This window comes from Scardinius erythrophthalmus (genome assembly GCF_964197995.2).
Source record: "Scardinius erythrophthalmus genome assembly, chromosome: 20".
Taxonomy (NCBI): domain Eukaryota; kingdom Metazoa; phylum Chordata; class Actinopteri; order Cypriniformes; family Leuciscidae; genus Scardinius; species Scardinius erythrophthalmus.
In genome coordinates, this window is record NC_138240.1 from 4,317,389 (window position 1) to 4,331,735 (window position 14,347).

Below are 14,347 nucleotides of genomic sequence, written 5' to 3' on the forward strand. Positions count from 1 at the left end.
AGGTCCTCATTTGGAAGTTCATTTACATGAAAATTATGCCTTAGAGTATTTTCCCGAGTGAGCAAGCCAAAGAGTGGTTCTCACTGTCAAGTCCAACTTAATGGCATAATGGCTGGAGAAGGTCCAAACACACCTAACCCTGCCCATACCTCTATCCCTCCACCCATCAGATCCACAGAGGTGGAAACATACTAGATCAAGCCCAACCCATGACATCCAGAGAGGTGGAGCTGGACATCATGTGTCTCTACAGTGAGCACCACTTGAACCCTAAAGGAACCCATCTTCATACAGTAGGTGTTAGGAGTGGAGAAAGAAAACCTGGAAGAAATATCCACTAATCTAAAAAATAATGCAATGCTTACAGTCCAGATTTACAATCCAGATTGTTTCAAAGCAGCTTTACAGAGATAATTGGAAAATAATGCAACAAAGTTTGTTTCCAGAACAAAATAGTGTCACAGTCCAGCTGAAGTAAGTTCAGTGATGTTTCATTTTTGTTGTAAAAAGGTTATTAATTTAGATCATGTATCTGGGGAAAAGTGTGATGTCATCGTCCAGCTCAGTTCAGTTCTCATATAATGGTGTCAATGCAGGCCGATCAATAATATTGTTGAATATTAAATTCAATGTCTTCAACTAATCAAGCCAAAAGCCAATGGCAACAAAGGTGAAAAAAGACGACAGTGGCAAGGAACCAAAACTCCATCAGGTGACACAATGGAGAAAAAACCTTGGGAGAAACCAGGCTCAGTCGCTCAATTCTCCTCTGGCCAACGAACGAACAGCGTATGATTATGATGCAAAAGCAGAGCGACATGGTACAACAACAGACAAATTTTGCACAGTTTACAAACCAACAATTATATATGGAATGTGTCTTGCATTATTCTTGTGCTCTCATAATCTTTAAAGTCAGCATGAAATAGAAGTTTCGATAGTCTTTTCTTCCCTATTGTGACGTGTATTCGAGTAAAATGGCTTCTGCATTGAGAAATAAATCTAGGACGGGACTGGACCGGGATTTTCGTCCTCTGGAGTGGATTGGATTGTAGGAAGTTGGGCATTGTTAACTAAATAAGGGCAGTGGCGGATTTAGCAAATTGGGGGCCCAAGGCGAAGGTATGTATGGGCCCCCCATCCGATCTTTAAAGGTGCAATGTGTCATATTTCTGAGGATCTATTGACAGAAATGCAATATAAGATCCATAACTATGTTTTCAGTGGTGTATAAAGACCTTACTTAATGAACCGTTATGTTCTTATTACCTTAGAATGAGTCATTTATATCTACATAACCGCGGGAACCCCCTTCTATGAAGATCAACTTATTGTGACGTCTAAAAATCACACACTGCACCTTTAAAAGAGAGCGAAATCTCTTTTTTACAGACTGAATGGTGAATAGGCAGGTAAAGGTTGGAGAGGAGAAATAAAACTTCCCCTTTAAACCTTGCATACACGTATTCACTCCTAAACAGAAACGTTACAATGTTTACATGGTACAATTTCTGGTAAGCTCTGTTTTTTTTTTTTTTTTTTTTTTTTTGCTTGACAAATTTCACCATTTCGATTCAATTCTTGTGATTTGATTCAATATTGACTCATTTGGATACATATTAGGTACACAAGATAGGCGTTAATTTTTCTCAAGAAAAAAAAAACTCACATAATGCTGTGAACATACAGAGAGCCATATCAGCTGGTATTATTTAAGGTTAAAAATAACTAAAATTAAACAATGCTTTTTTATTATAATTAAATTATAAGTAAACAATATACTAAATAAATAATATAGTAGGCCTACACATAGGCCCTATTTAGCTAAATACTCTTTATATCTTATTTTTCTAGTCAACTAACATGCTATAGCCTATATTATGGTAACTAAGTGGCTTTCCTGAGGAACGTTAGGCTAAATGTTATGTGACGATTGTTCTCCAGCTGTTTTACCTCTTTCCGCGGTTGAAAAACACTGATTGGTCGATATTATGAATAAAGGAATACATTTTGGTAAGTTATTACCGAAGATGATCAGTTCACGTGCCTCTAGGGATCGGTCACGTCACATTACAAGCTCCAAACGGTATTTATTATTTCGTAATAGAACTGACAGAATCTGAGACCTGAGTAATTTAAACTGCTCTGTTTTGTCTGTCGGTCTCCATGTCCTCTTTGCTTCACGATCTTTCTGTGCGTTGGACGTTTGTTGTTCCTAGCCATAAAAAAGTTTGTCATCTTTGGCAGCTTTCCCAAATAGCCTACTTACAGTATCTGAGTCTTTTTTTCTTTTATTTGAGACGCTTGGGTAACTTCGAAACTTTTCATTTTCACGTTTAGACTCATCTTGCTCTGTTTGTGTATTTCCTGTATCGTTGTTGTCATTGTCAGCGGGCATCACAAAAAAGTTTGTTACCTTATTCTGCAATTTTTCCTCCTCTTTTCAGCACCGCTTGTGTAGCTTCGCTTCATTTTTACTCTACTAGGCTACTCTGTACACTCTGTCAATCACTTCTTTTTCTCTGTCAGTTTTTTGTCGCAATACAGCCTTGTCACTTTCGCAGATGCGTGAGATAATGGAATAGTCCAATGTAGTGAGGTGGGGGGCCCCCTCCTTTCTGCGACTAATGATTTGATGCCATTTTTCGCAAATGGAGATTTAGAAATATATAATTTGCGAAAATTAAAAAAAAAATTAAAAAAAAAAACTTAAGCATAAATTAATGGGGCATTTTGGGGGCCCCTAGGTAGCTTGGGGCCCAAGGCAATTGCCGACCTTTGCCTAATGGTAAAGTCCGCCCCTGAATAAGGGCAGATCTGAATGGCAATTTGCAGTCAGTTGTGGAGAATATAGTCCCATCCTCCACACGCCTGTCACTCACATGAGAACGACCAATAGCAAACCACAATAATCCAATCAATACCCCATGGAGAAAATCAAGTCCCGTCCTACATTTTTTCCTTGTTCAAGATGCCGTTTCAAATAGACATAGGCTACGTCACAAAAGGGAAGAAAAGACGACCGCAACTTCCGTTTCATGTCACTTTTAAACACCTTGAGCTGATTTTAGAAAGCATATTGTTTTCATTTGTCATGTGGCTCATAGCAACAAGGGCATGTTTCTGTTGTGTTCGGAATTACTTGAAAATCTAGTGTGTGATCCTCAGGTTTTCTCTGTAACCATTTACAAAGTCAACAAGTGTATGATGCAATGTTTTAAAATCTGTTCCGATTTTAGAAGTCGTGTAGTGTATTCCAGCCTTAAGTTTACCTCAGACTGATTTACCAGAGCCAGTGATGGGCTTGTTTTCAATGACAAGACCTAAATAAAATAATTACTTCTAATTCATATTAAATGCTTTTTTTTCTGCTGCAATGATTTTGATTTGTTAAATATTTATATATGATTTTATTCTGCAGTTTGCATGTTGGTGGTTGAATTGGTAAAGTCCTCCGTTTCTAATACGTTGTTTTTTTTAGTTGCTGTCTAACTGATTTTCCCTTGTGATGCACCTGCACTGACAAGTGTTCAGTTCTAATCTGCGCTCTGATTGAGAGATGATGGGAAGGAAATTGTTTGCTCTGTTTGATTTGCATCTTCAGGTCAATCCCTGTATGACAGTGAGAGCGTTGTGCAAGAGCGCCCCCTGGAGGCAGTGCACCATCCTCCATCACCTCACCCTCTCAGTGCCCTTTCGCCTCCAATCCATTTCTTCTTTTCCACTTTTCTCTCAGAATTGTTAGACCAATAACCCCTCATTATGGGATAATGGGTCTGGACTAAGGGATGGACAATAAGAAGCGAGTGGCAGAAAGACATGAAAAGATATTTGAAATGAAATTAGTGCATTTACACACCGTGTTTCAGGGACACATAGCAGCACAGTGTGTGACAGACTGCATGCAGATGAATTCACATTTAATTGCACAAAGTGAACAAGATTTTCCTTTCCTTGCCAAGGTTCATCAGGCTTGAAAAATCAATATTCTGATTCAAAGAAACCAATATGCCTATCCTTAAATAAGAGAGCAGAAAGATTTTCCTTGCAAACCATTGTTTTTACACCATAGATTTTCTGAAGAAAATGTGAGTGCAAAATCATGGCTATTCTGGTTTCTGGTTGGTTGCCAGGATGGTTCTTCGGTTGCTAAGGTGTTTTTTTGAGTCTGTAAGCACATTACTATTGTAGGTGGTTATTTTAAAGCATCCTTTAAGCCTCATATTCTGGTCTTTGGAATTGGCTCAGGTCTCTTTAATGTACATCTATTGGATTATTATTATTTTTTTCTCTGTTTTATTAGCCGCCAGTAAAAAAAAAAACCAGAACACTTTATGGTATGATTTGTGTCAACATTCATGTCTGTAGCACAAACACTTCAGGATGAGTTACAGAACTTCAGCTGTAGTAATTCACCAAGACCATTTCTAGTGACTGCATCTCAAAACTGATTTCAATCCAGTAGAATGACTCAAGTGCCTTTCATAAAGCATGACTGTATCCAATAAGTGCAAAAAGTAGTGGTTGTAAAAGTAATGACATTGTTGGTCATCCTGTCCATTATGAGTTTATTAATGCTCTGATGGATCAGGTTTTATCTCATCACCTGTTGTTTTATGGCTCATTTCTGTTCTTGAGCATTTGAACTCTCTATATGGCTGCATCCGAAATCCCATACTATACGGTAGGAGAAAAACAGCATGTGACAAAAGAAGTGTCCGAGCCTTACGGTAAATTACTGTATTTTAACAAAATATTATAGCCAGAACATGACGAAAATAAAGAGTTATAGTGAGGCCTGACAGTGGCTATCAACTTGAATCAATTTTGATATTATCATAATGATTTCTGTGTTTTAAAGTGAAACAACACAACCAATACAACAAAACATCACAGAATTCATCCAATCTTTTGATAATACTCACTGATGTTTGTCCCTCTGAAATGATGTCACTTCCTGGAGGATGATGTCAGTAGTAAAGGGATTTTTACCAAGACTGACAGGAAATACACAAGAAAAAATCTATGAGTTAAATTACGACTGAAATATGTTTGAGCATAGAAATAAAATAATGAAGGAACTGGAATATTTCCTAATAAATAGATCATTTTTCATCAAATTTGAGAATAGAAGGAAAATAATGAAAGTGTGTTTTCAGAATTGAACATCCACACAAATGAAGACAACTTCAAATTAAGTTGTGCTTAGTTTAAAGTGCTTAGTTAAAAGTGCTTAGTTAAAAACCCTGTGCTTAGTTTAAAGTTTAAAAAGTTAATTAAAATGAAAGAAAACTTTCATAATGATTTATATGATTATACTGTTTTCTTTAATCGGATTCTGTTTGCATTACTGAATCATTAATCAGTAATCTGCTTTGAAATAATCTGTTTTGTATAAAACACTAAAAGGTGACTTTACTTCATTCCATCTTTAAAAAAAGTAAATTGAATATTTTATAAAGACACATATGACGAGGGCGTGGAAATGTACCATTTATCTTATTCAAAAGTAAGTGTAGCTGTGTGTTTGTCCAATTAAATCACTTGAATGCACTATGATTTATTATTTAATTAATACCCATTACAGCTTACATGGTTTATGAGATGCACAAACAGAATATCGTAGGTTCTCCTGGTAATGTGATGCTTTCTCCTGCTGGATCTGTGGGTAAAATGTCAGGGTCGTGTAAGTATTCTCAGTATCAGACGAAAGCAGGGAAAAGCGACTGCTGGGTTATGAAAAGACGTTTGGCTCGAGGCAAGGGCTGCTGGATGTGTTTGAATGTTTTGAACAAAATGAACAAGAAAGCACCAAAGTTCTTTAAAAGCAACATGCTTAAGTGGCCATTTTATCACCTGCATGTTATACAGCAGTATCACAATTAATATGCGTCGTGCATACGAATGCCAGGAGAGCTGTATTTGTCTTGTGAATGAGGACTGGATCTTCTCATTATGAGTCTCGGTGGGATGTGTGCTAGTCAAATAAAAACCTCTGGGTGCATTAGCACAGGAAGGACGGGTGCAGGCAAAGCAGTTTGTCCACCTCAGGATTTGGCTTCGATTTACATTGAGCACATCTGAATAATTATACAACATGATTTCATAATGAGAACAGCAGGTTTGTGCAGGTGCCTTTCAACATATGGCATAGAAACGAAGATTGAAATAGGCTGTATTAAATCTCAGTTCTTACAGCCTTGTTTAGAAATAAATGGAAAAAAAGTCAACCTCTGATGTCAGTTAGATTTTACTTCATTTCATAATATTTTATCCAGTCTTACATGATGAGGGCATGAAAATGTTGTCTCTTGTTCAAAAATAACTGTCAAATTAAATCACTTTTGTATGGATCTACATGAATGCACAATGTTTATTATTTAATACCCATTACTGCTTTTGTGGTTTATGAGATGTTCAGATGTGGCAGAATTGAATTGCATAGCAAAATAAAATGTGTAGCTTTAGTTTACCCCTTTTTTGCCAAATAACTTTGTCAGATAAATACCAAGTTTATTCCTGTGTTCTTCCCTCATATTTAATATAATACAATAATATATAATTAATAAATATATATATATAATATTTAAGATATATATATATATATATATATATATATATATTTATTTATTTATATAGCTCATATTTCAATGGTTTAGCCAAACTTATTATGGTCATTAAAAACATCCCATCACTTTTGCTCACTCTGTATTTGTCCATCTACTTCCTCTTAGTGTGAATTATTTAACACAATCTCTTGTTTTTAGTGTAAAAAAGAGAGATTTCTTTTTCTTTTTTCCCCCCATCTAAGAAAATAACTTGTGGCCAGTGGCCCTTAATTATGCTCATTAACTGGATTATATAAATGCTGTAATCATCAAAGTAAACACAGATTGTCGTTACCAAATGTGAAATGGTGTCGGACAACATAAAGCTTTGCATATGAAAGGAATTTAATCTGGCTGAATGAATACTGAAGCATAAATCCCGAAACTGAAAGCCCACCAGCCCCCAATGCCATTTGAATTAAACCGCAGTGTCTGGTCAGCTATAGTGGATAGAATGACTAGTCATGCTTCTGTGCCATAAAATACACTGCTTTAAATATGGTTACTGTCAGCATATGAAAATTGTCCTTCAAATCTTGTGTATAAAAGTCACTTGTCTGTTGTCAAGTGCTTGCAGCACCAACCTTAGCAATTCACTTTCAATTTTCTCCCTATCATTTACTACTTCTTTAAAAAGAAAATGCATTTTGCCATGACAACAGAACATCATTTTCTGGTATTTTTAGCCCCTAAATGCACGAGGAGCTCAAGCACAGCGAACATGAAGGAAAATATTTGAGAACTCCAAACAAGGTAATGAAATATTATTTTTGAAGGAATCATAACTCTTACTGTATGTGTGTGCATGTTCACAGGGAAAACGTATGTGTTCAAATATGAATTTATTTATCAATGTTGTGTCAGATGTTTCTCCTTTGTTTATTCTCTAAAGAAATAAAAGCACACAAATGAGTCAATAGCAGTCGTACAGTAGAGAACATAGCAAAATATGAAAGCATCAGAAAGCTGATATTGATCTTTGACGTTTGAGTGCTTTAGTATCTTTACTGTTTGAGACCCGTATTATTTTATTATTTAAATTTTTGTCAATTTTTGTTTTGACTTTTGTCTTCTTTAGTAATTTTGGTACTTTTAGGATTTCAGCTTAAACCTTTTATTTCAGTGAGTTGCCAAGTTGCCAACATTTAAATTTTGTTTTTCAAGTTTAAGTTGACATTTTAGTTAGCAATAACACTGGTTTAATTCATTTATGCATCAATGTTGTCTAGAAATAAAAATAAAAATTTGTCAGAGAATAGAGCTATTGATCAGTTGATTTAACTTAAAAAAATTGAGGAAACCTGTTGCCTTAAAATTATAAATAAGTATAATAAACTTCATACTTACTCGAAAAAATGAAGTAATGTGGAATTGTCAAGTTCACATAACTTATTTTTTTCAATTAAGCATTACGTTTATTTACCTAATTCTAAGGCAACGGGTTGTGAACTGAACACTTTTACATACACACACACATACATCATATTATTTATTAATGTTTTATATTAGCTTTTTTATATTTTCAGTTTTCACTTTATTTTAGTTTGTCATTTTATTAGTTTGTTTTCTTTAAAAAAAAATGATTTAGCTTTATTTAGTATTTTTAGTTAAAGGGATAGTTCGGCCAAAAATTATATTTAACCCATGATTTACTCACCCTCAAGCCGTTCGAGATCCATATGTCAATCTTTTTTCAGACAAACACATTATCAGTTATTTTAGAAAATGTCTTAGATCTTTCAGTGGTTATAATGTGAAGTAATGGGGTCCACCTCCTTCAAGTCCCAAAATGTGCATGCATCCTTCACAAAAGTAATCCATCCGGCTCCAGGGGGATAAACGAAAATAACTGGCTTCCGGTAGCGGTCGACGCGCGTTCACGGAGATGGATGCTGGCGTATGACGTAGGACGTAGCGTAGGAAGCGTCGTGACGTAGAACGAACGTAGAGATTTGTTTTGCTCTGCTCTCTGGCTGCGCTGTCACGTTCGTTCTACGTCACGACGCTTCCTACGCTACGTCCTACGCCGGCATCCATCTCCGTGAATGCGCGTTGACCGCCACTGGAAGCCAGTTATTTTCGTTTATAAAGTTTTAAATATGTATATTTTTACGACAAAACCGCACGGATTACCATCAGAAGGCCTTCGTTTATCCCCCTGGACCCGGATGGATTACTTTTGTGAAGGATGCATGCACATTTTGGGACTTGAAGAAGGTGGACCCCATAGCTTCACATTATAACCACTGAAAGATCGAAGACATTTTCTAAAATAACTGAAAATGTGTTCGTCTGAAAAAAGATTGACATATACATCTCGAACGGCTTGAGGGTGAGTAAATCATGGGTTAAATATCATTTTTGGCCGAACTATCCCTTTAAGTTCTAGTACTACAGGACGAAATGTGGCACAGGTGAAAATGATAACTGCGTCGGGCTGAAACTAGCAAAAAACACTTGCGTCTGGTGTCGCATTGCGCCGGGTTTATGATACCAGGAGGTATTATGATACCATAATCTCATTGAATATATTTGAAAGAGATCTTCTTTTCTTTCCTTTGTGTATGTTGAGACCATCGATCTGACCATCATCGATCATGCTGTCATCTGTGGACAAACTCGTGGCCTGGCTGCTGACCGGCTTCTTGGCAATTCTCACCATCTTCTTCAACATGTACCTGCTTCTGGTCACCCACAGAAGCTACCGGAAGAAGCACAAGCTCAACCCTGCCGACTTCATCATCACGGCCATCGCCCTGGCCAGCATCTCCCAGCAGGTTCTCACTTACTTATGGCAGACTATAGACGTGATCGACACCGTGTGCCGAATCAGCTTGATGGCGGCCATCCTGCTGGTGCTCATCTTCAGCTTGAAGCTCATCATATTCTGGAGCACGGCGTTCCTGACCTTCTACTACGGCACAAAGCTGGTGATGGAGCCCGTCCACTGCTACACACGCATCCAGGAGGCCATCGTCAAGCATGTCCACACCGTCCTGGCGCTCATCTTCGTGAGCGGCTTCGCCAATTGCGTTCCCTTGCTGAGCGTTCTCACTTATTACAATGGCACAAGCACTGAATTTGGCGATTGCGGGTCCATCATGCCCACCGATACGACGGGGCTCGCCTACGTCTTCTACTACGTGATCATCTCCGACATCATTCCGGGCATTGTGATGGTCAAATGCAGCATTTCGATCTCATACCACCTGGCAAAACATCTTCTGGAGATGAAGGCCAGCAGCAACGGAGCCCACGGGCCCAAGTTAGGCACGCAGATGCGGGTTATCAAGATGACCCTGAGCCTGGTGGTCGTGTACATTTGCTTCGTGGCCGTGGACATCTACACACAGATGACGGTGGTGCTGATGAGGCAGAACACGCTCGCACTGACCATTCTCTTTGCCAGCGTCTACACCACGGTCAGCGCGTTCGTGCTGGTTTACGGTAAAAAGAGCTACTGGAAGGAACTGATCGCCTCCTATAACCTCTTTTTAGAAGAGTACCCTTGTTTCAGCAGCATGAAGGTCGAAGAGGTCAAAACAGAACCGCATGAGCACAGCCATGGACACTAACCTGGAGTTAAGGCCCGTTCACATCAGGGACGATAACTATAGTGACAAGATTTAGTTTAAAAAAAAAAACATTAGAAATATAAAAGAAGTCCACACCGCAACTATAAAGATAACAACACAGAGAAACATTGACAGCCAATCAGAATCAAACACTAAAGATTCAGTTTTAAAAATAGTTTTAAATGTAAAAGAATAGCAGAGTCCACACCACAACTATAACAGCACAGAGAAACTATATCGGTGGAATCACTTTCAGAAGGATTTGTTCCAGCTGATGAACGATAAAAACCAGTCAGCCAATCAGAATCCATCCTGCTTTAAGAACTTGAGCATTTAAAGCGGCAGATGACAAAACTGCAGCGCATGCTTAAAATAAACAGAACAATGTTGTCTGCTGGTGCACGCTAATATAGGTAACGTCAAAATTATATTTATAGTTAACCATAAAGATATAGTTCTAAAAATCTTTCTAAATAAAAAAGAATAGTAGAGTCCACACCTCAACTATAACGATAACGGCTCAGAGAAACACTGTCATTGGAATCACTTTCAGAACGATTTTTCCAGCTGGTGCGCAATAAAAACATTGACAGTCAATCAGAATCCACCCTGCTTTAAAGAGCTTGAGCATTTATAGCGGCAGACGACAAAGAATAAACAGAACAAAATCGTCCATTGGTGCGGATGCTAATATCGTTTTTATAGCTATCATTCTGGGTGTGAACGAGGCTTTAGAAATGATATAGCTTGGGTAGCTTCTTGCGAGCGAAGACATTTTTAGATTTCTCTTCACCTGAGATAATACAATGCGATTTCATAACTCATTCTTTAAGGTCTGAGCACTAGATATTATTGGACATTGAGTTGCCTTGAAAGTTTGCACAATCATTCTGCTCTACTAGTCCTTGAAGGTTCATGTTATCGCAACTTGTCAATGGTTGACATGAATAAAGTATAAAAACATTTGATTGCCTTTTGTGTAAAGATACTCCTTTGTGGGCTGAAATATGCTGCAGCGTCTTCTGTGCAAGTGTACTGCAATTCATCAAACATTTCTTTTTTTTCTTTCTTTTAAAGTTACAAAACAAAATGTTTACATAAAGCACCACATGGTTCTTCCAATAGTTTGACAGACTCATTCATGAGGGGTCATGAACTGCATTATTTTATTATTTTATGTTTCCTGGGGTGCACTTATAATGTTAGTATGATTTTTACATAAAAAATTGTCATAATTTAGAAATAAAAGGCATTTTTCCTAGCCTGATTTTAGCCCTCTGATTTGAACGCTCTGTTTGAAGGGGCGTGTCTGCTGTGAGACTTCAGTGTAAACGCCCACTGCTGTGATTGGCTGGCATCTTTGCATATGAAATAAGTATTACAAGTGGAACTCTCTCGAAAACTTTAAGCGCATTTTAAATATTACAGCTCTCAAGGTTTACTAATCGTGAAAAGTGTTGATAATAGCATTATATTGAAATCTATAGCATTATATTTAAGATTGTGGCATGAAAGGCTGCAGTGATGAGCATTGTAGCTGATCATAGACATGTTGAGCGCATGAATGCAGTGATCTCATCATTGCAACTGTATTTCAGCACTCTAACGAATGCTCTCATCATAACTAACAGTGCAAACACAATGTAAATAAGTGATTCGTTGACTATAACGAGAGTTTTGGCGAGAGTCTTGCTGTTTGATTGACAGCTCCAGTGACTTTAAAGGGAGCGTTCTTTGACCGCTTTCTATATTTTAAGCACAGTTTAAATAACAGATTATTTTCATCCTACTAAGAGAAAAAATGTGAAGTTGATCGTTTAGTCACTGGTTTGATTTACTGACACATCGATAAAGAACATTACATGAATCATCAGAAATCACTGGTCACAGATCAGGCATTAGAATAAACACGGTTACTTAGGCTACATGTTGTTGCATTACTGTCGAGTTCATATCGTAAAAGTCTGTTTGCAAATTTAGCAAATAATCCACAGTGAAATGTAACGAATACAAATAAATAATGCTCAACTGAGACATTCACATCTTGCCGTCCCCAAAGCCATCTTTATCACCTAGCACTAGTAACACAGCGTTAAGGCCCGGTCATACCAATGTATAAAGATAACAATAAAGGCTTGAGGTTTTATATGGGTTATAAAGAAATTGTTTTTAAAGTAGGTTCACAATTACACTAATTTCTGTCAACCAAAGCAAGCATTTTAAGTACTGGATGAAAAAAAAAAAAAAAAGAAATCTCTGTATCATTTTGGACTTTCGGATCTGCTGAAATCTGCAGTGACAGAGTGGACACAAAACAACTAAAATGTCTGATTGTCATTGCATTATATAACAAAACATCAAAACAAGCAGCAACTAAACATTTCGGTCAAATGTTTTTCTTTAACGTAAATGCCACTTGCTTTGATATCCCCCCCAACTAATTCATTGACATTCAGACATTTAAAGTGCGGTGCAAGTGTTTTACATAAGTTATACACAATTTTATTCATTCTATCAATCATAAAAACAGCAAATAATATTGTAGCATATTATTAAAATTAAAAAAGTTTTTTATTTGAATGTATTTTAAAATTTAATTTGTAAATAAATCTTGAATGATCCATTCATCATAACATTTATTATTATTGAAAACAGTTGTGCAGCTTCATATTTTTATGGAAACTATGATATATTTTTCTTTAGGAATCCTTGATGAATAGAAAATTCAAAAGAACAGTATTTATCATAATTTGTAATATTATAAATGTCTTTACTGTTGCTTTTGATCAGTTCAAGGCATCCTTGCTGAATAAAAGTACTAATTTCTTTCTTTCCTCTTTTTTTTTTTTTTTTTTTTTTTTTTTTTTAATCTGGAGCCAATAGACAGAGAACATCATGATTCAGAGAGAAATGAGAGAAAAGATCAAAAGAAACTCAAGTGCAGGAATCAAACCAATAAAAAAACCAATGCTTTCACCTCTCATCGTTGACCAGATACGACACTACCTGATGGAAAAGATTCATTATTTCAGAAAAGACCAACGTGAATATGCTTCTAAACATCCAGCAACTGTTAAATAGTTTTGTCTTACAGAAGAAAGACAGACATTATTAGGCTAATGATATAAGAATATAGAGTTTAATATCTATGCTTCCCCCGAGTGAAAAACCGAGGATCTCATGTTCTGAAGGCAGGTTTTAAGTGGTGTTACCATGGAGACATCCATCAGTGGAATGTAAGATTAAAGGCTATTTAGAAGTCAATCATTTTACAGGCATATAGAGAGACTATGACGTTCAAGCATCAAACATTAATTCAGAAGGAGAACCGTGGAGAATTGAACAGCACATATTTTACGACCTATTCTGGTTTGGGATCAAACAAAATGAACAGAAAATCGTATCTTCAACAATTAAAATAAAAATGTAGGCACATAAATGATTTGCAGGTTTAGAGGATGCTTGGCTTTGTGTGGCTCATACTATCATGCAGCACAACAGAGAGAAGTATCCATTTCTAAAAAAGAGGGACACCTTGACAGGCGAGATGATTCCCTCTGTAATCTCAGGCCGGACGGAGAGGTGCTTTGATCGACTCACTCATGACCTCTAGTTCAGGTCGCTGAGAGAGAACACGTCTCGCGTATAATGTCAGCGTAAACTCACTTGATGAGCAGTCAGTCTGGGTGTCTCCAGAAGAATAGGACAATTTACATGAAATCATTGTGACAAGTTGCATTTTATTCAAGTAAAAACACACAGTGGACCGAGAAGTATTTGGCTATCGAGTCACTTAAACGCCTTCTTGTCTTCACTGCAGGGCGCCATTTTTTTTTTTCAATTATTATTATTATAAATATTCAATGTTGTCAATATGAGGTTATAATAAGTGCATGTATATGATTTTAGATTTTTGTGAAACTTTTAGGGCCCCTGTAAATGGCTAAATAAAACATTGCTTACTGTATGCTCAGTATAGCCATAGATGACTATTACATTAATAATAATAATAATAAACTTTATTTTATATAGCGCCTTTAAAGGCAGCTTCTCAAAGTGCTGTACAAGAAAATCGAACATAAAAGAATGAATAAAATAATAAAAATAAAAGTCATTTGGAAACTTCTTTTCCTTCATTAAAGCAAGACCAGGAGATGTTGGGAT

At 36.8% G+C, this 14,347-nt stretch overlaps 1 protein-coding gene across 1 annotated transcript; it reads left to right on the forward strand.

Annotated features, from left to right (window-relative positions):
* Positions 1-9,205: 9,205 nt before the first annotated feature.
* On the forward strand, positions 9,206-10,183 carry tas2r202 (taste receptor, type 2, member 202; the record flags this gene model as incomplete). The annotated part of the gene is made up of 1 exon (XM_081348802.1): positions 9,206-10,183. The coding sequence occupies one exon, from the start codon at positions 9,206-9,208 to the stop codon at positions 10,181-10,183; it is 978 nt and encodes a 325-aa protein (XP_081204928.1).
* Between the last annotated feature and the right edge of the window lie 4,164 nt (positions 10,184-14,347).